At 39.4% G+C, this 20,897-nt stretch overlaps 1 protein-coding gene across 2 annotated transcripts in view; it reads right to left on the bottom strand.

Annotated features, from left to right (window-relative positions):
* Positions 1-20,602, bottom strand: part of LOC130831433 (cyclin-Y-like protein 1) — a 39,280-nt gene extending 18,678 nt beyond the window's left edge. The window contains exons 1-4 of one of the 2 annotated variants that reach the window (XM_057699562.1): positions 20,377-20,602; positions 11,333-11,407; positions 9,443-9,477; positions 4,320-4,420 (exon numbers count right to left, since the gene is read on the bottom strand). In XM_057699562.1, the coding sequence (XP_057555545.1) occupies positions 4,320-4,420; positions 9,443-9,477; positions 11,333-11,407; positions 20,377-20,602 (437 nt within the window). The remainder of the gene's footprint in view (positions 1-4,319; positions 4,421-9,442; positions 9,478-11,332; positions 11,408-20,376) is intronic. The other variant, XM_057699563.1, reaches the window with a different exon arrangement.
* Positions 20,603-20,897: the final 295 nt, after the last annotated feature.

The following is a 20,897-nucleotide window of genomic DNA, read 5'->3' as shown; positions in this document are numbered from 1 at the left end:
AAGAAACCCACTTCAGACCAAGGGATACATATAGACTGAAAGGAAAGGGATGCAAAAAGATATTCCATGCAAATGGAAGTCCAAAGAAAGCTGGAGTAGCAATACTCACATCAGACAAATTAGACTTGAAAGTAAAGACTATTAAAAGAGACAAGGAAGGACACTACATAATGATCAAGGGATCCATTCAAGAAGAACATATCACAGTGCTAAATATCTATGCCCCCAACATAGGAGCACCTCAATACATAAGACAAATGCTAACAACCATAAAAGGGGACATCGACAGTAACACAGTAATAGTGGGAGACTTGAACACCCCACTTCCATCAATGGACAGATCATCCAAACAGAAAATAAATAAGGACATACAAGCTTTAAATGACACATTAGACCATCTCGACTTAATTGATATTTATAGGACATTCCATCCAAAAACGACAGAATACACTTTCTTCCCAAATGCGCATGGAACATTCTCAGGATAGATCACATCTTGGGTCACAAATCAAGCCTTGGTAAATTCAAAAAAATTGAAATCGTATCAAGCATTTTCTCCGACCACAATGCCATGAGACTAGATATCAATTACAGGAAAAAAACTGCAAAAAAACACAACCACATGGAGACTAAACAATACGCTATTAAACAACCAAGAAATCACTAAAGAAATCAAAGAGGAAATCAAAAAAAAACACCTAGACACAAATGACAGTGAAAACACAATGACCCAAAACTTATGGGATGCAGCAAAAGCAGTCCTAAGAGGGAAGTTTATAGCAAGACAGTCCTACCTCAAGAAACAAGAAAAATCAAATAAACAACCTAACCTTACACCTAAAACAAGTAGAGAAAGAAGACCAAAAAAACCCAAAGTGAGCAGAAGGAAAGAAATCAGAAAGATCAGAGCAGAAATAAATGAAAAAGAAAGGAAGGAAACAATAGCAAAGATCAATAAAACTAAAAGCTGGTTCTTGGAGAAGATAAACCAAATTGATAAACCATTAGCCAAACTTATCAGGAAAAAAAGGGAGAAGACGCAAATCAACAGAATTAGAAATGAAAAAGGAGAAGTAACAACTGACATCGCAGAAATACAAAAGAGCATGAGAGACTGCTACAAGCAACTATATGCCAATCAATTGGATAACCTGGAAGAAATGGATAAACTCTTAGAAAAGTACAATCTTCCAAGACTGAACCAGGAAGAAACAGAAAGTATGAACAGACCAATCACAAGTATGGCAATTGAGACTGTGATTAAAAATCTCCCAACAAACAAGAGCCCAGGGCCAGATGGATTCACAGGCGAATTCTATCAAACATTTAGAGAAGAGCTAACACCTATCCTTCTCAAACTCTTCCAAAATATAGCAGGAGGAGGAACACTCCCAAACTCATTCTATGAGGCCACCATCACCCTGATACCAAAATCAGGCAAAGATGTCACAAAAAAAGAACATTACAGGCCAATATCACTGATGAATATAGATGCAAAAATCCTCAACAAAATACTAGCTAACAGAATCCAACAGCACATTAAAAAGATCATACACCATGACCAAGTGGGGTTTATCCCTGGAATGCAAGGATTCTTCAATATACGCAAATCAATCAATGTGATACACCATATTAACAAATTGAAGGATAAAAACCATATGATCATCTCAGGAGATGCAGAAAAATCTTTGGACAAAATTCAACATCCATTTATGATAAAAACTCCCCAGAAAATAGGCATAGAAGGAAAGTACCCCAACATAATAAAAGCCATATATGACAAATCAACAGCCAACATCGTTCTAAATGGTGATAAACTGAAAGCATTCCCTCTAAGGACAGGAACAAGACAGGGATGTCCACTCTCACCATTATTATTCAACATAGTTTTGGAAGTGTTAGCCACAGGAATCAGGGAAGAAAATGAAATAAAAGAAATCCAAATTGGAAAAGAAGTAAAATTGTCACTCTTTGCAGATGACATGATATTATACACAGAAAACCCTAAAGACTCTACCAGAAAACTGCTAGCACTAATCGATGAATTTAGTAAAGCAGCAGGATACAAAATTAATGCACAGAAATCTCTTGCATTCCTATACACTAACAATGAAAGAGCAGAAAGAGAAATTAAGGAAACTCTTCCATTTACCATTGCAACAAAAAGAATAAAATACCTTGGGATAAATCTGCCTAAGGAGGCAAAAGACCTGTATGCAGAAAACTATAAGACACTGATGAAAGAAATCAAAGACGATACAAACAGATGGAGGGACATACCATGTTCTTGGATTGGAAGCATCAACATTGTGAAAATGACTATCATACCCAAAGCAATTTACAGATTCAACGCAATCCCGATCAAATTACCAACGGCATTTTTCACAGAACTAGAACAAGAAATCTTACGATTTGTATGGAAACGCAAAAGACAGCCTAAGCAATCTTGAGAAGGAAAGACAGAGTTGGTGGAATTAGGCTTCCTGAGTACAAACTATACTATAAGGCCATAGTGATCAAGACAGTATGGTACTGGCACAAAAATAGAAAGGAAGATCAATGGAACAGAATAGAGACCTCAGAGATAAACCCAAGCACATATGGGCAGCTTATCTTTGACAAAGGAGGTAAGAAAATACAATGGAAAAAAGACAGCCTCTTCAGTAAGTGGTGCTGGGAAAATTGGACAGCTACGTGTAGAAGAATGAAATTAGAATACTTCCTAACACCATACACAAAAATAAACTCCAAATGGATTAAAGACCTACATGTAAGGCCAGACAGCATAAAACTCCTAGAGGAAAACATAGGCAGAACACTCTATGTCATTCATCAAAGCAAGATCCTTTTGGAACCACCCCCTAGAATAATAGAAATAAAATCAAGAATAAACAAATGGGACCTCATGAAACTTAAAAGCTTTTGCACAGCGAAAGAAACCATAAACAAGACAAGAAGACAACCCTCAGAATGGGAGAAAATACTTGCCAACCAAGCAATGGACAAAGGATTAATCTCCAAAATATACAAGCAGCTCATGCAGCTGAATACCAAAAAAGCAAATAACCCAATCCACAATTGGGCAGAAGACCTAAATAGACATTTCTGCAAAGAAGATGTACAGAAGGCCAACAAACACATGAAAAGATGCTCAACATCACTAATCATTAGAGAAATGCAAGTCAAAGTCACAATGAGGTTTCACCTCACACCGGTCAGAATGGCCATCATCAAAAAATCTAGAGACAATAAATGTTGGAGAGTGTGTGGAGAAAACGGAACTCTCCTGCACTGTCGGTGGGAATGTAAGCTGGTACAGCCACTATGGAAAACAGTTTGGAGGTTCCTTAAAAAACTAAAAATAGAACTACCATATGACCCAGTAATCCCACTCCTCGGCATATACCCAGAGAACACCATAATCCAAAAAGAAACATGTAGCATAATGTTCACGGCAGCACTATTTACAACAGCCAGGACATGGAAACAACCTAAATGCCCATCAACAGATGAATGGATAAAGAAGATGTGGCACATATATACAATGGAATATTCCTCAGCCATAAAAAGGAATGAAATTGAACTATATGTCATGAGGTGGATAGACCTAGAGTCTGTCATACAGAGTGAAGTAAGCCAGAGAGAGAAAAACAAAAACTGTATGTGAACACATATATATGGAATCTGAAGAAATGGTACTGATGAACCCAGTGACAGGCAGGAGTGGAGATACAGAAGTAGAGAATGGACTTGAGGACACGGGGCTGGGGTGAGGGGTGAAGGGGAAGCTGGGACGAAGTGACAGAGTAGCATAGACATATTTACACTACCAGTTGTAAAACAGATAGCTAGTGGGAAGTTGCTGTATAACAAAAGGAGATCAACTTGATGATGGGAGATGCCTTGGAAGGCCGGGATGGGCAGGATGGGGGGGGAGTCGGGGGAGGGAGGGGATATGGGGATATATGTGTAGATGCAGCTGATTCACTTTGGTGTACCTCAAAGACTGGTACAAGAGTGTAAAGCAAATATATTCCAATAAAGAGTTTGAAAAAAAAAAAAAAAAACAACAACAGAAATGCGTCAAATAAAGATTTATATTTGCTATCTGGCTTGCCCTTCTATCATGCACTCTAAGATTAAAATGGAAACTGAAAACCCATATATAGGTCCCTGAAATCAATACATAGTTGACACCAGTTTCTTAACCTGATCACTAAAAAGGACAATTCAAATGAATGAAATTGTGTATGGCTTGGGTGCTTTTAGCAATGAGGGGGTCTCTGTCACTCAGCCCTTGGCAATCTAGTTGTACTCACCATTTTATTGTGGTTCTAAGATTAGGCTGGCTGACTGTGCTGTCATCTAGATATATTGTTGAGGATGAGCTATACTTTTTAGTAAGCTGCCCTGGCGATACCTGAAGGGGAAGGCAAGTAGAAGAAAATGTCACAGTAAGTTAAACCTATAAAAGTGTTTTTTCCTTGCTTAAAATGTCAAACGATAAAGCATTAAGATTTTTCTTACACTCCATGAACTGTCTGAGTGTGATATCCTGTGAAGCTCTATGGGAAACCTCTACACTCTAACTTCCACAGATGAGATTTGAGAAATGGTTTATAAAATGCTGCCCTTGATATAGTACCTACAATCCAACCTGGCAAGCACCTATTATAAATTACCTTTATAATAATGTAAAAAGTTTAGAATAAGATTTCAGTGTTTTTTCCTTCAGCAAAGAAATGCAGCTGAGATTTGCTATTTCTATTCATTTACTACAATAAAATGTAATGCTTTATTTAATATCAATGCAGGAGCATTTCACTGCAGTAAATGAATGCCAATAATGAGACAGTGTGACGAAACAAACATTTTTGAATCAGAGGCTGGGCATGCCAGGGGTTCTCTATCTCTAACTAGCTTGGGGCCGTAAGTCTCTCTGGGCCTCAATTTCCTTATCTGGAGGACAAAAAGGTACTGCTTGAAGAGTCTCTCACATCCAAAAAACAGATAAAACAACTCTGAGAGTTTAACTTCTCACTTCATGTTTGAGGAAGACTGCCACTACATTACTCAATTGAGAACCTCAGAGAATACTTTCCATTCATTTCAAAATTTCATCAATTCTCTTCTACATATTTGACACTCCTCAGGACACTTTCCTGCCTCACGCCTTCTGCTCTCTGCCTGCAATGCCTTTTTTTCCCTCCTTGTCCCAGCAAGCTTGACCCCATCTACCTCCAGCATGTATCTGCCAGCAGCCGCATGACAAAAGTTCTCCCATTCTCTACACTCAACACATCTAATTCACCAGCTGTTACATGGTCTCAACTGCTTGCATGGTATCACCCTCATAAGTAAGCAAGCTTCTCCAGGTTAGGGAAGATTCTTCTCCTACCTCCAGCTGCTGAGCACAGAATGTGGAACACATTAGGATTCAACAAGTGCTTGAGAAATTATTTAAGATCAATTACAACTAGAAGGTAAATCTTACTAAAGATACAAATTCGTGAGAATTTATCTGCAGTGGTATTGAATAGGTGACAAAGAACTTTTGGAGGCCCTCTAGAGAATAAACTATCTTTCAAACACTTTAGAAGTATCCATTTATTTGTGAAGAGCCCAAGAATACAGCAACAGTCAAATACTAAAATAGCCTAAACTATGTTAGGACAATTCTCTTTCTTAAAGTAAGGCCAGTAACCAAATCCCAGTCACTGTCAGCAGTTGAAAGTAATAGTAGCATTCTTTAATATCACAGAATACAAACAATTGTAATGCTTGGTTTTGTTTTTGGTTTCTGTTTGTTGACTCATTCAGATAAGCCTTCCTGCCTCCTATTAATATAAAATAGTTTTCACCATGCTGTCTCGCTCTCCCATCAGTGTCCTCCACAAATACACGAAAGGTGAGGAAGGGAGAAAATCTAGTTGATGCTTTTTAAAATACACAGCATTTAAATAAAAATTGCCAGCAGCCAATAATCAGGAATATACAAATGGTATAGAAAACACCATTCTGCTTGTTTCAGATGTTTTATGGCAAAGCCACTTATTCCTTATTAACAAAAAGTTCTAGATGGAACATATTTGAAAAGTATCACTAGTTGGAGGACTAATTTATCCTTCAAACGAGAACTGTTTAAAACTCAAACTCTGATATGGTCCTTAAGCTACCTGGTTAATGTGTAATTTTAGAACCTCAAAAAACAGATACAGCATGAAAAATGAAAATTCATTCATTCAAATACTTTTATTCTAAATGAAGCAGGTTATCTTTTAAGGTCATTGCTACTAGGGTATAATATAACATACACTCACATAGTAAAAGTCAATTCTGACCAAAAATCTGTATATGAGGAGAATACAAATAGTAAGGAAATGCTATTTCCTTACTAGAGACTAGTTGGTAGAGCTTTGGGTGATAGTTACCTTGTTTTCCTCTATTAAAAATTTCTTTTTCTATTGTGGTCTTACGGCCCTATGGGGGCTCCTTTAACGTATCAGCAACTTACAGTCTACTGGCTTGATCCTACCAAAGAAACACTTCCGCAGGCCTACTCCTAAAACTATTCAAACTTTTTAGCATCAAGTATTCACTAAAGGATGGCAGAATTAAAGCCTCTGCGCAAAGCCTGGATATGTTACCTGCCAGCAGGTTACTTTTCTCTCACCTTGCTTGAAAATTTAAGATAACTGTCCTTTATGATTAAAGCCTTACCACTGCTGGCTCAAAACCTCAATATTAACTACACGGACACACATAAGGATATAAAATTCAAATCCAAAAAATAAAAAATCAAACAGCTACTGACAGTTTAATGTTCACAAGTATTATTTCAACTGGTTGCTGAAGAACAGTATTTATCTTCATTCAGGACAGAATAGATGGAGTTTTACAACCTTTACAAGGGGAAAGCGTTGCTTAGTAGACTTCAGGTTTAATGGCAAAGACTAAAAAATAATCCTACCTAGCAGGCTAGTGACAACCCCCAAAACTGCTGAAATCCTGCCCCCACCCAATCACTCTTCTCGCTGTGCCTAACGCCTCTGACTTTAACCCATTAAAAAAATAAAGCTGAAGTTCACTTTTGTCCTCCCCCTTTTCACAAGTTTTGGATATGTTTATTAAGAATCAATGACTTTAACTTAAAAATCTGTAATACTTCATGCATAATATTCCATCTATGTTGCACATGAATGAATATGGTATGGTGAGTGGTTGGAATTAAAGTCTTAATAAAGGCCTTAGCAGAAAAGTATACTATTTTAATTAAGGTATAATCAAACATATTATCTGAATTAATATCATTATATGGAATTAAAACTGTAAACGTAGAACCTATATTCAAAGTATAAATCTAAGTTTGAGTGGATTGACCACAAATCTATTTCCTCTTCCCCTTCTTTCAGAGATATCATCTCATTGGAATTAAAGGCATTTTTTAAAAACGCTGTAAAGGCTATCCATAAGACAGGATAAAGACAGCAGGTGATTTTTAACATTTGAAAGATGAAAAGGCTAGATAAAGCAGTGGTAACTGACATGGCAGGAGAGAGGAAGCACAACCTTGGTACCTACAGAGAATGACTGGGACAGGAACAAGGAAGTCAATTTGCCTTACTGAACCCAAAGCAGGCTCAGAATTCAGAGGCGTGGTCCCCCAAATCCTTACAGTGAAGCCCATCAGTTAACAAGTTCTCTAAGTGATGCTTCCAATTAGGTCTTAACAGACAGTCAGGGCCCACCACACGTTTGAGGGAAGGCCCCAACAAGTAAGAGATCAAAACAGGGAGAAGGAATTGATGAGCGTGATAAAATTCAGAAGTAAGTGAAAACTTTAAACAAAAATCTTAAACATCCATAGAAAGATGAGAAATTGCATCAGTGGAAAAAAAAAAGAATGACAGGATGTAAGAACTCTATAAAAATAAGGTAGACAAAACAATATATTCAATAGAAGGATTAGAGTACAGTCAAGGAAATCTCCAGTACGTGGGACAAAAAGACAAAATGCAAAACAGAAGGGGAAAGAAATTAATTAGAGATCTGTACAGGAACGCTGCTCTAGGACTTACAACATCTGAATAATAGGAATCCAGGAAAAAAAACCAAAAACAAAACAGAAAATATGAAAGAAACACACAAAAAAGGTCTATACCAAACCATGTTATGAAATTTCAAAATCCCAGGGAGAGAAGGTACTAAAAGGTTCCAGAGAAGGAAGGGATGGGGGAAAAGGACTAAAATCGATAATGTACAATGTATCATATGTCGACAGACTTAAGAGCAACACTGTCAATGAGAAGAAGAGAGGGAAATGTCTTTAGAACTGCAAAAATTAGTTTCAAGCTAGAATTCTATACTTTATCAAACAGGAGTTTCAGAGAGGCTAGATCTCTATAAAATTTCTGCTCATGTGCCCTTTCCCCAGGAAAATGTGTCCAGCAAACAAGGGAGTATAACAAGACAGAGGGAAACACAGAATCTAGGACACCAGGCACCCAACACAAGAGAGCAGTTATGTGAGATCCCAGATGACTTCTCACAGATATCCCAGGAAAACAGACACAGAGCCGGCCTAGGGGAAGACTAGTCTATATGGGAGCAGGAAGACAAAAGGTTGGGGAAGAGCGTCTCCAAGGAAAAAAATGCAACAGATGTGGCTTAGTAGATGGAAAATACTTTTGATAGGCATGTGACAAACGTTACAACACTTGGGGGGAAAAAAGAGCTGTTAGAAAACAGGCAAGTGAATATAGTCAGGAAATTAATTCCACAGAAAAAATGAAGAATGTGAAAGCAGGGAGACCGGCCAGGGAGCTGTATGAGATCACATTGGCTAGGAAAAGGGCGAGTGGAGTATCCTGGAGAAGTGCAGAAGGGCTCAAATGTCATTAATACTTAAGAAAAAGAATGGTGTACAAGGAGGAGGCACAGTCATAGAACTATAGGGTTCAGCAATAAACAACATCTACAGTCTTAATAATGTAAACATTGATTCTGATTTCATAAAAACTGATACACGTTGAAGGAACAGAGGGAGGGAAATAAGGTCATGGTGGGGTGAGGAAGCTAAGCTTTCACCTGCTATGACAAGAAGTTCATGAACAGTGCTAAAAATTAACTTACCTATTACACGGTTATTACTTTGGTTCAAAAAATAAGATCAAAAGATTAAGGCAAAAGAATTTAAGGCAGATCTTTATACCACAACCATATTACTGAAATTTAACTTGAATGTCAGAATCCTTAAAAAATGGGCACTACTAAGTCAAAGACTTTGCTGAATACATTGGATAATTAGGAAAAGAGAGCTAGAAAATCTACAAAAAAGAGGTCCACGCTAACAGTACTGGATCCAGCATATTTTTCAGGATTCATGGCAGACATATTTTTAATTCAAACCATTAACTTCTTAACTTTTCAACTGTTTACTCACATGGTTTAAATGGTTGCTCTTCCTCTTCTCTCGCACTAAGAATAAAAAAAATTTACTGATGAATTCTGATACAAATGCCACAGAAAAATAAAAGTAGTCACTATCTGACGGATTACCAATAACATAATGAGATAAAATTCCATTTTATTTCTTAAAATAATTTCCAACAGAATATATAATTTAAATCACCCAGCAAGATGAGTGCTACAAATAAAATCTAAAAACTTAGTTTTACTTTTTGACCTAATAGATATTCTGTATTAGGGACAAACGAAAGACTCTCCATTTACAAAGGAAAAGAACAAAGCAAATTAGGCCAGGTAAGAAATTTAGCTCATGAAAAAATTTACCCTGCTGCACAGCTGAACTACTATTCAGTAGTATATTCTAATTCTACATTTACACACAGCTTACTTTCATTACCAGCATCTAACAGATGACAACTCTAAGAACCAGTTGGCCAGGCACTCATCTCTAAATGCACTAGTATCCCTGCAAGCATCCTGAATCACTTATTGGTAACCTACTCAAATACCTTACTGACAAAATACATGGGTCTTTACACGACTGGAAAGTAACTTATCTTAAATTTAAATTTTAAAATGAGTGTGCTAACTTAACTGAACATTATCTACAGCACACAAAACTGTTTTGCTCCAACAAAAGCCAGAAGAATAAAAGGTCGAAGAGGGTCTTAGGCCACACTCTTTCCCACACTACCCCCTTTAACTCAGGATGGGCATTACAGGCACAAATTCTTTAAGACTGAAGAGAGAGATGGGCATGGGGCAACTTTTCTTTTACTGTCTCCACAGTCTCTCTACATGTGAGCAGCTCATGGCTCTGGAAGAAACTGAGAAATATAGCAATCCTAACCAGAAATGATTGTCTCAAGACAAAGTACACGCACTGCAAAAATGCCAAGTTAAAAACCCTAGCAGCTTCCAAGCTGGTGAACATGCGGTGCCCTCGGAGATGGCACGAAAGCTCTGCACCCTGTCCCTGTGCCTGGCCCTCTGCGTCTCTTCCACCTGGCTGTTCCTAAGTTATATCCTTTCATAAAAACCAGCGATCTTAATGGGGAAAAAAAGAAAACTCCATTTTTTATTGTGCTGCATCACTTCAAATATTATGGAAGGTTCCCTTGTATTTCTGCTCTGGTAATCAACTGAAAAAGTTGGTCATGGATGGCTTTTTAGCAAATAAACTAGGATTTAACATAACATTAAGGAAGGCAAGCAGGAGTGCAAAAAATTCTACACTTCTCATTCTCTTAATACAAGGACACAGGAAGTTTACATGAGTTTCACATGCTTAGGATAATCTTCTGTGAAACCCCATAAGGCATGTTGCTCTGATTACCCTGGCACAGCACTACACTAGGATGAGAAAGTTTTGAATAGCTTAAAAGTTCTGAGTAGCATAATTCCGGATGTGAGATATGCTCATCTGGTTGAGCACTGTGTAAAACAGGGCCAAAATCACAAGACTCAATTCCCATGTATAACAACTGATGTTTTTGACTTGATCAAATGAAAACCTAACTCTGACCTAAACCCTATCATTCATCTTTAACACATGTGCTCTTTGGAGCAAGGGGGAAAGAACAAACTATCATGGAGAAACAGACCCCATCTAAATCATGTGGCCAGGTGACTATGTTGGTAAAGAAGTGGCAAAATGTATCAACAGATGGTTTAAGTGTTCTCCTCACTAAAACAGTGACAACTAAAGGACACTGAATCATCATATATGAAAATAAGATGAGTGAATACATGAAAAAAAATGAAACATTTAAACCATTGTAAGAGTTTTTCTAAATCCTTCCCATAATACAAAACAAAAGCAGTTTTCAATCTTTTTCTCAGGGGAAAAAAAGCATTGTCTCACCATCCATTTGAGATTTGCTCCAGAAAAGTGTGCTTGCCCTTGGGTGGTCAGAAGGGTTTGATTCCAAAGCGACATCTGTGTAGGAAGAGAAAAAGGTGTGATAATTTAGTTGAGTAGAAAAATACATGATTTTAAAAATAGCTACACACTGATTTCAACCACTTTTAAGAGTCTTGAGAAGAGCTTCTAGTCATGACAAAAAGGCAATTTTAGTTAAAGGCAACAATATAAAAATTCTATTGGGAAACAGCAAAATTGTAGAAACTCGCCATACAGGTGGAATAAAACCATGGCTATGACTTAAACTTTTCTTAACTTGCACCTAAATAATCGATGCTACTTTTAGATGAATCATATATGTGACTCCCCTCCTACTTATCAATTAAAAATTCAGTCACCCTCCTTTAACCTGATATTACTAGCACATTCCAGAAACAGTCTCAAGAAGCAAGTTATGCTGTGGCCAGCTATTGTCAGATACCAGCTCAATATATCAAATCTGCCAAAAACTAGCGAGTTGCTTTTGGCAAATGTTCTTCAGACAATCAAATGGCTAACTCTAACACCATTCAACAAATGAACTCATTTAGTTGGCTGTGGTTTATGTGGGGGCTATTCATCATGGCAGACTGAAGAGGACTACATAAAAGTTCAATGTTCTAATCTACAGGAACACCTCCATGATAGGGACTTTTAACTTTGTCCTCTGTTTCCAAAGCTAAACTCTCACTTCTTCATTCCATGCTGCATGATTAATTTGGGGCTTCAATAAGAGTACTTTCTGGAGCAGATCATAAGGCTACTTGGAAAAAATTTTAGCCATACCTACGTAAAAAGGTGGGTCTGCCTGCAGTCCACCTTGCACCAAGGTGGGATAGTCTTCTATTTAGGCAGAAATACAAAACAAGCGCCAGCCACCACATTGGATAGTAAGGTTATGGTTTCAAACAAACAAATAAACAAATATAAAAGCCCTATGACACTTCCTCAGCAAAGTCCATCTCAAACCACTTCACCCATCTTTTAAGACACTGGACCAAGATTCAGAGAAAGAGTAATGGTTAAAGCAATATTTCCCAAACCACATAATAATTGTTTTCTTTTTTAAAGAGGGATTTGGTGGTCAAAGTGAAATACAATATATCCCTGACTCTCAGAGAATCAAAAGAATACACACTGATATATTAAAAACTAATCAGTCTAGTAGTGAATTCTGTCTAACCCCAGTATTTCACAAATTTGTTTACCTAGAATCCCATTTTCCCCCAAAAAAGAATTTGGCACGAACAGTAACTTGGGACTTCCCAGTTTAGCAGGAATCTGAGCCACCCATTTTAATGTTACTGCCAGCATTAGAAATTTACATAGCTAAACCAACTGCTTTGTTCTTCATGAAAATTCCTTCACTGAATTTGAAGTTTATTAAGCTGCTTTGGGAGAAAATAATTCATTCAACATTTTTATGTAAAAGACCCATACAATTCTTTTAAAGTTTTTTCCCCTACATATTTGAAAAATGAGACAATGGGAAAATAAATTTCAGTTGTACACAAAGTGACAGGCAGAGACTTTCACAGCTGCCTCTAACCTAAGGCTTCTGAAAGGATTCATGACTACTTACCTGTACCAAAAAGGAAGTAAACAGACTACACTTGAATCTAAAAAATGAGCAGAAATGTTTGCAAAGTGGCCAAATTATTTTATCAGTGTCTATGGCATGGTAAAACTTAACAATTTTCAATGGTAGTCCAGGAAAAGTAAGTGCCAGAATCAAACGGAAGCAAGTTTTAACAACACCCCTACCCCCCGCCCCCCCAAGATGTGCTGCTATGGATCTAAATACAAAAATCAAGAAGGCTGGGATAAAAGAAATGACAACATGCAGAAAAAAGCAAACTTAGCCCAAGTGACCAGAAAAAAGCTGGCACTCCCCCAGTCTATCCTAGGGGGTTCAAACACGGGCACATGACCAAGGACTGGCGGATCACAGCTGTCCTGGGACTTCCCAAGAAAACAGAGAAAGGCAGAGCTGTGCTCCAGGATCCTCAGCGAGTCTGGAGCTGCCAGACACTCCTCTTGCTATCACGAGGGGAAAGCCTTTTCAGGAGACATCAAGAGAGGAAAGCAGAACTGCCACAGGCTCTAAGGACATCATCTTAACTCCTGGTCAAGCAGCGCTTAACTTACTCTGTGAACTCTGGTTCTACAGGTCAATACTTTTTAAAAAATGTAAGCTGTTGTGAGATCGATTTTCTTTAACTTGCAGTTGAAGGAGACCTGGCTCATCAGCAGTACACATGATCACAATAAAGGTGGGGAAAGGTAAAAGTCACTTGCTCGTTCCTTTAACAAATATCATGAACAGATATCTGAGCCAAAACGATGCTCTGTTTAAAACTTAACCCATAAATTCACAATCATTACTTTTAGTTGCTTTTCTTACACATTTAAAATAAAAGCTCTAATTAGTCTACAATTTAGGTCTTCCTGTTCTAACAAGTGCTCTCCACCCCACGGTTGCATATTTACTGTATAACATAAGCCATTAGACAGTAAACTCATACTTATGACACTTCTGCACTCTCGTTAACCGTTTTCCCAAGAACCTAAGGAGACTATGATAAAACCTACTACTCTTCACTATCACAGGGCAAGACTGCCAACCGTAGTAAGCAAAGCATTACCACCCACCATCCCGCTCATCCCCGCCCCCCAACCACCACCACACACACCCACACCCACACACAAATTGAGAGAGATTTCAGGAAATTACTGTGCATTTTATATGTGAATTCTTCCTAAAATTATTTCTTTAGACACCTCTAAGAATATTTTAATCCAGAAGAAATATTCCTGAGCTAACGATTAGGGGTTATGATGTAAATTGCATTTTAAGACCCATCACTCTTGTATTATCAATTTAAATTGCAACTTATTTGACAGCATGATAGGTCGATGTAGAAAAAGTATGATTAAAAAAAATTAAACTCCGGTCTTAATGTAAATATTCCTCAGAGGAAACCTGTAAAACACCATTGACATTGAATACTGCTTTTCCTCCAACCTAAGATTCTATCCGTTTTCAGATCCATCTCAATTGCAGATATTAAAAATGTGACAATATAGGCAACTTAAAACAAATGAAATGCATTCCTGAAGGCTAAAAGTGTTAAAATTATGCTATCAAACTGTCAATAAATAATTTTTCCTTTGTCAAAATATTAGAGGGAGAGGGACGTGACCAAGAAATCATCTGACAGAAGCACCATAGTTCAGAAAAAGACTAATTTCAACATATTGATTTCAATATATTCCAATTAAACAGTTTCTGGGCCAACTGCTGGGCACCAGTTTACTTAAAGACTTACTGTGTTTACTGAACTGCCCTAGCATCCCTATACTGCACAGTGTATTAGTTTTATGGCTCATAATACAAACATTACAATTCTTACAATGACCATGTAAACTGATGATTTCATCCCTTTGAGTCCACACTGGCCACCCCAGTCAGGGAGTTCCTGCCCACCAGCCCTGAGCTGGGCTGCCTCACCAGAGGGCACACAACAGGCTCCTGCACCCGCCAGTCTACTGCTCGCCCAAGCCTTGTTCCTGCTTTTCCAGCTTCTGACAACCCTGGCTTCCAAACTTCCCAACTCTGGTTTCCAACTGCTTCTGCACCTGCCTCTACCTTGGTTCTCACTCCTGCCTTATTTTAATCCTCAATCAGTGTGTTAGTGATCATGACTGAGAGGTGACATATAGGTAAGTATACCTGGCTTTGTATATTTCCAAAGAGCATTTTACTCAGTTGCTTGGACTTTTAAGAACCTTTCTGGGTTGTAAGTTACCTTCATTTCATTTCACATTATGTAATGTAACTGTTTTCACGCTAAAGTTTTATTACTTTAACACACTAAAACAAACAAAGAAAGGGGGGTGAGCAAAAAGGCAGTATTCCAAAGGAGCTCACATAATGTCATCAAATAAATTCTGTTCCTCTATGCTGTACATTTGGAATTTACAGTGCTGATCTATCAAGACTCATTTTTATAACCTTGGACAACTCAATGTATACCTCAGAGAAGAATTCCTACACAACCTGACTCAGAACATGGTAAGAACATTTCAAATGAAATGCAAGAGCAATTCATATACTACATAAAGCACAATAAATGACAAAACAAAGCTTTCACAAATTAACTCAAAAGCAGAAAGCGAACACTTAGCATTCCACAGGAAAGGGTACATCCACTCATCATGCCCACCCAAATGCCGTCTTAAGCAAATAGTGCTTCGGCTACCCACTAAAGGAAAAGGGGATAACAGTCACACACCCAGCAGGAATGACTCCTCGGGTTTTTTTGTTCTTAAATAAGCACATACATATTACTTCTCCTGCTGCTGTCATGGAGATTACTGTATATGCTTTCCTTGCTTTTTTCATATAACATCTCCTGGAGATCAAGTCACAGCAGGAGAGCCCCCTAATTCTTCACTGTGTGGATGTGCCAGTTTATTTTACCAGTCCCTTACTGGACACTGAATTATCTCCAATATTGTGCTATTGAAGAAATGCAACCAAAGTTTGTGAATATGTGGTTTCATATTTGCGGGATATAGCTTCATTATAAATTCCTTTAGTGGGATCTCTGGATTCAGTGAGATTCTGTCAACTTCCCCTTCATGAGGTCGAACCATTTCACACTTCCACTAGCAATACATGAATGTAACTTTCTTCAGTCTCACCAAAGAAGGCAGTGCCAAGTTTTTACATTTTCTCCCAACAGGAGAGAAAGTATAATAATTTTATTTTGCATTTCTCTTATGTGTGAGGATATGTTTAAAGGCCATATATATTTCTTTTTCTGTGACGTGTCCCATTCACACCATTGTTAACCGACTTTTAGATTCACTCAATTGCTTCAACTCAGCCTATTTTAGGCCTTTATTAGTATCAAGTTTTTGTTCAAGCCACTGTTGGCTCTCTCACCTGAACAGGCAGTAGCACCAGCCTAACTGGTCTCCTTGCTTCCTTCCACTCTTGCCTGCATTATCATCTATCTTCACACAGACGCTGGTCTGATCTCCCTCCACCCTCCCCAACCTCCCTCCCTTTTTTAAGGAATTAACATCATTCCCCTGCACATAATCCTTCAATGGTTTCCCATTACAATTAGACGAAAATCCATCTTTTTTCCTCAAGGCCCACTAGGCATACAAGGTCTTAATCCCCCATATTCTTCCACTTAGTTGCAGTCACTCGTGTTTTTCGGGCCTTTGCGTGCACCAAGCATATTCCCTTCTGAGGAGCTGCACAGAAGCCCCTTCTCCCGCATCCTCACATGGCTCCCTCTCTCTTAGGACTGCTCACAGGTCATGTAAGGAGAGCAGCTGTCTTTAACCACCCCATGTAAAACGGCCCTCCTCCCCAGTCCATGACCCTCATTTGCTTTCCTCTCAGGGTCTCACCACCTGACATGATGCTTGTGTTGTCAGCCCCTAGGCACCACTAGAAAGGAAGGGCCTGAGTTAGAATACAGGTTTTGTCTTGTATAACCACTGTTTGCCCTGCCTCTGGAATGGTGCCTATACTCATCTGTTTCAGTGTACCCAAAACCACTGACGTTTCCCAATTTTCCCACAACATCTAAGATTTCTTCCAATGCAAAATGTCTTTTGATGTGTCTGTCACCTAAGACCAGCATTAATTTTACATCTCTTAGAGTAGTAGTTGAGTTACTCAGAATCAAAGACACGAGAGAGGTTACCAAGAACCACAAAAACCTAAAAGAGGAAATCTAATGTTTAGTGAAAAATCAATGGTAACTTTAATTTGGGAGAAGAACACTTAATGTTAAAATACCTTAACTACAAAATGACCCTATGAATTTAATTGAGTCATAAGACAATGTGTACCATCAGAATTCCATAGGGAAGTATCAATACAACGCATCCATTTTTCTCTGTGTCTCCAGAATAAAGCATTATAATGGTATGATAAAAGATGCTCAACCATAAAGGGTGGATAAATGAATGATGCCCCAACCATTCGATGGCACAGGAAACAGCTGCTAAAAGGCAGGCAGTAGAGCTACTTGCAATTGCATGCAAATGCATCCTGGAGCTCTCTCTAGATGCCAGCACACCTCTAGGAGCGTCACATCATTTTCCTTTATAACAAAAACTTACAAAGTGGCACATAAAGAACAATCTCATTTTTGTAAAATAAACACGTTATGTGTATATGCATACAAAAGGTTCAGGAAGAATCAACACCAAAATATTAATAAAAATTCTGGATATTCTAGTATGAGTGAATGACTTTTCCTTATTTTCTAAATCTTTTACGTCAAATGTTTATTAATATTGTCAACAAAAAAAGTAAAAAAAAATAAAGTGTTTAAAACAGCTACTGGAAAGAGGAAAGATCTGTTGCTCAGAGGTTTTTCCACATCATATTGCCAATTCCTTCCCTGCCCACTCCTCTGGAGGATGGGAGGAAGGGGTCACTTGAGACAGCACCTTGCACCAGAAAACTAGCAAAGCTCCTAAGGTCAGGACATAAAGGCTCTATGAAAAGTTGATGAATAATAATTAATCAGATAATAAGACCGTAGCATCTTATTTTCTATTACTGACACTACCATCAGTTATATTAGATACACTGTTAAAGACAAGGTAGTAAAAAAATTCTTTTGAGTCTATCTGAAATCTATACTAGGTCCTGAGGAGTTATTGCTATCTGAAATCTATACTAGGTTCTTAGGAGTTACTGCTTTGAAATGGCTTGAACAAATCATGTTCTTCTCAAATGTTTCTGAAAAACAAGACAAGAGCATCATTTATGTATGATTCTGTCTTAAGTAACCAAGTAATTCTTCATTGCAGGAAAGCCAAAATGTTTTATAGCGAAGTAGGTATTTCTCAGTTTCCAGGGAAATGGATATAAAATTGTCTGAAAAAAAGACATTAAGAGCAAACTTTCAATGTGCCTGTATTTTATATTTGGTGTTCTGACCTTGTTTCTAGGGAAACAATAGGCAAATGCTGAAACTGAGGTTTCTCTTATCACTTTATTATGCCGAAAAAAGACAAACTGAAATGAAATGTTAACAATCATGTGAAACATAAAAAGGTAAATTCTGTGCTCATGAACTCTGTTTTTCCAGTTCCTGGTCTAGCACTCTTCATACCTTAGTCGCATGCTAAATGCTTAGTACCTTCCTTACCTGCCTGCTTACCAGCTTCTTCTAATGTCCCTCTGTCCAGGGCATTCTCGGCTTCCACTGGAGGTCACCAGAACAAACTCTTTAAAATACATCAATGTGTTTACCTGACTGGTAAATGTAGGCTATTTCATGACTTCTACTTTTCGTCATAGCCATTGTAATGAATGTACAGACATAGAATGGAGAGGGAAATGCTGCTTCTGAGTTGTGTACAATAAACTTGAATGGAAATAATCAAAACTGGAGTAAGTTGAGATAGGTCTACTTTATGGATAAATTATAAAATATAAGGTGCACTCTAAACAGTTTTTTAAGCACCCCAAGAACTGAATTTGGTGTATCTATCACCTCCCAAGTCTGTCTCTCCTGATGAGAAGCTGCGTTACACAGTCATTTCAGATCTCTAGGTCTTGGCTTCTTCATCGGCAACACAGGGAAAATATACACGGGCCTCATTTGTAGATGGAAGGGCCAAGTGAAATACACATGAAAATATGTTGTAAATCTTAAAAGAATTAAATTTTGGCCTCTCATCCCATGCTAGTTTTTTAAAATCACTTAGAGGCTTACCTTACAGTAACAAGCAGAGCAGTTTTCACAAGGACTTACATGATTTGCGTTTAAAGCTACCATTAATTCACATAATTTGTTCATTATTTCACAATATCTGACTATTCTGAAAAGGGAGTACCTTCCACTTACAAAGCCACATCCATCATATGGATGAATCCACAGGCTTCATTATTCTAACTTTTAAAGAAATTACGTAAAGACAACTAAAATTTAAATACAAGAGCTATAAGACATTTCCTTTATGAAATCATCTCTGGCATTTCAATGAAACAAATGGTCCAGTGGGGCTTTAACATCTTTATGATACAATGTTTTATACTTCAAAGAACACAGTCTATTATAGAGCCACTGTGTTACCCAGAATTGTTTTTTTTAACCTACAGCCACCCCTTTCCAAAATTCTGGAGGCAAAAATCAAACATTTCCTCTCTTCTCTCTCTCCTCTCCTCCCTGACAACCCGTCCACCCCCCAGCCATTTAGTCTTCAGAACTTTTACCTGAAATGTTCAAGTTGAATAGGATTCGGGGGGGGGGGGGGGGGGGGGGGGGGGGGGCGGGGGGGGGGCGGGGGGGCGGTTGCCACGGAAACACTTTCCTGCAGGAAAAGGTATCAACTCGCAAACCTTTATATTACGAATTACAATCAAATTTGTTTTCTCTCCTTTGAAACTTTTGACCAACAGTCTCAGGAACCACTCCACCCCTCCCTTAGAACAGGCAACGTGTCAATGAAGTCGGTTAATTAAGGCTATGGGGCTGAAGACATATTTGTGTCAAAGTGGGAATTTTAAAGTAATCAGAACTCCCGTGGGGGTCTCCTTTGGGTAAAAAAAAAAAACCTATTCTCTGCAGTCCTGGAAGTAACATTTCACACCGTTCCCAGTTATTTTAAGACACCCCCCCCCCCCACTTTCTTTCCTATGGAGTTCAAGAAGGGCCGCAGACGGGAGGGTCTCAGGCCCGGCTGGGAAATGGGAATGGGGGAAAGAACTGGGCGATCAGGTAGCAAAGAGGGAAGGAGACTGGCTGGACGTGAGAGGGAAAGAATAAGTGGTGGGGACGCCAGACAGAGCCAGCCCTCGTCCCTGGTGCCCAGCCCTGGGAGAGCCAACTCGGGGCACGAAGAAGCCCTAGGCGGCGGCTCCCTCCCGGGGGACCCTGCGAGCGGTGGGTGCCACAGGGAAGCCCAAGAGGTGACAGCGCCGGCCCCGTGAGGGGCAAGGCGCGCCCTCCTCTTCTTACCTTCGCGCATCTCCCAGTCGCTGCTGTGCTGCAGGTGGTGGCCTTCGCCTGCTCCCAAGTCCAACTCGGCAGGTTCCATGGCAGCTGGCACTAGCACTATAGCCTCCGCGGCCCCGGCCGCCGCCTCGTAGACCTCAGACTCATCGTCCAGCTCCACCGACTTCTTGCACCAGCCCAACTTGGGGCTGGCAATGGGGCACACGCAACAGCTCAGCGTGTTCCCCATGGGGCGCCTCCGCTCTTCGCAGCCGCCGCCGCGGCTCCTCCCCCGACTCTGCTGCGCTCAACAGCCACCCCCTCCCCCAACAATGGCGCTGCGGGCACCGGCAGCCCCGGGCTATGCCTGGGCTGGGCTGTGCAGGTAGACGCGGCCTCGCCCGCCGCTTGCCCGCCTGCCCTGGCGCCGGGCCCCGGGGCTCAGGCCCCGGAAGCAGCCCCGCCGCCGCCTCCCCTGAGCCAACTAGTCTGTGAGGGCGGTGACCAGACCAGTTTATTTAAAAGGGGTGGGGACCGGACAAGCA

Source organism: Hippopotamus amphibius, chromosome 11 (assembly GCF_030028045.1).
Source record: "Hippopotamus amphibius kiboko isolate mHipAmp2 chromosome 11, mHipAmp2.hap2, whole genome shotgun sequence".
NCBI lineage: Eukaryota > Metazoa > Chordata > Mammalia > Artiodactyla > Hippopotamidae > Hippopotamus > Hippopotamus amphibius.
Note: the sequence above shows the minus strand (reverse complement) of the source record. Positions and strands in the feature narration are given on the sequence as shown.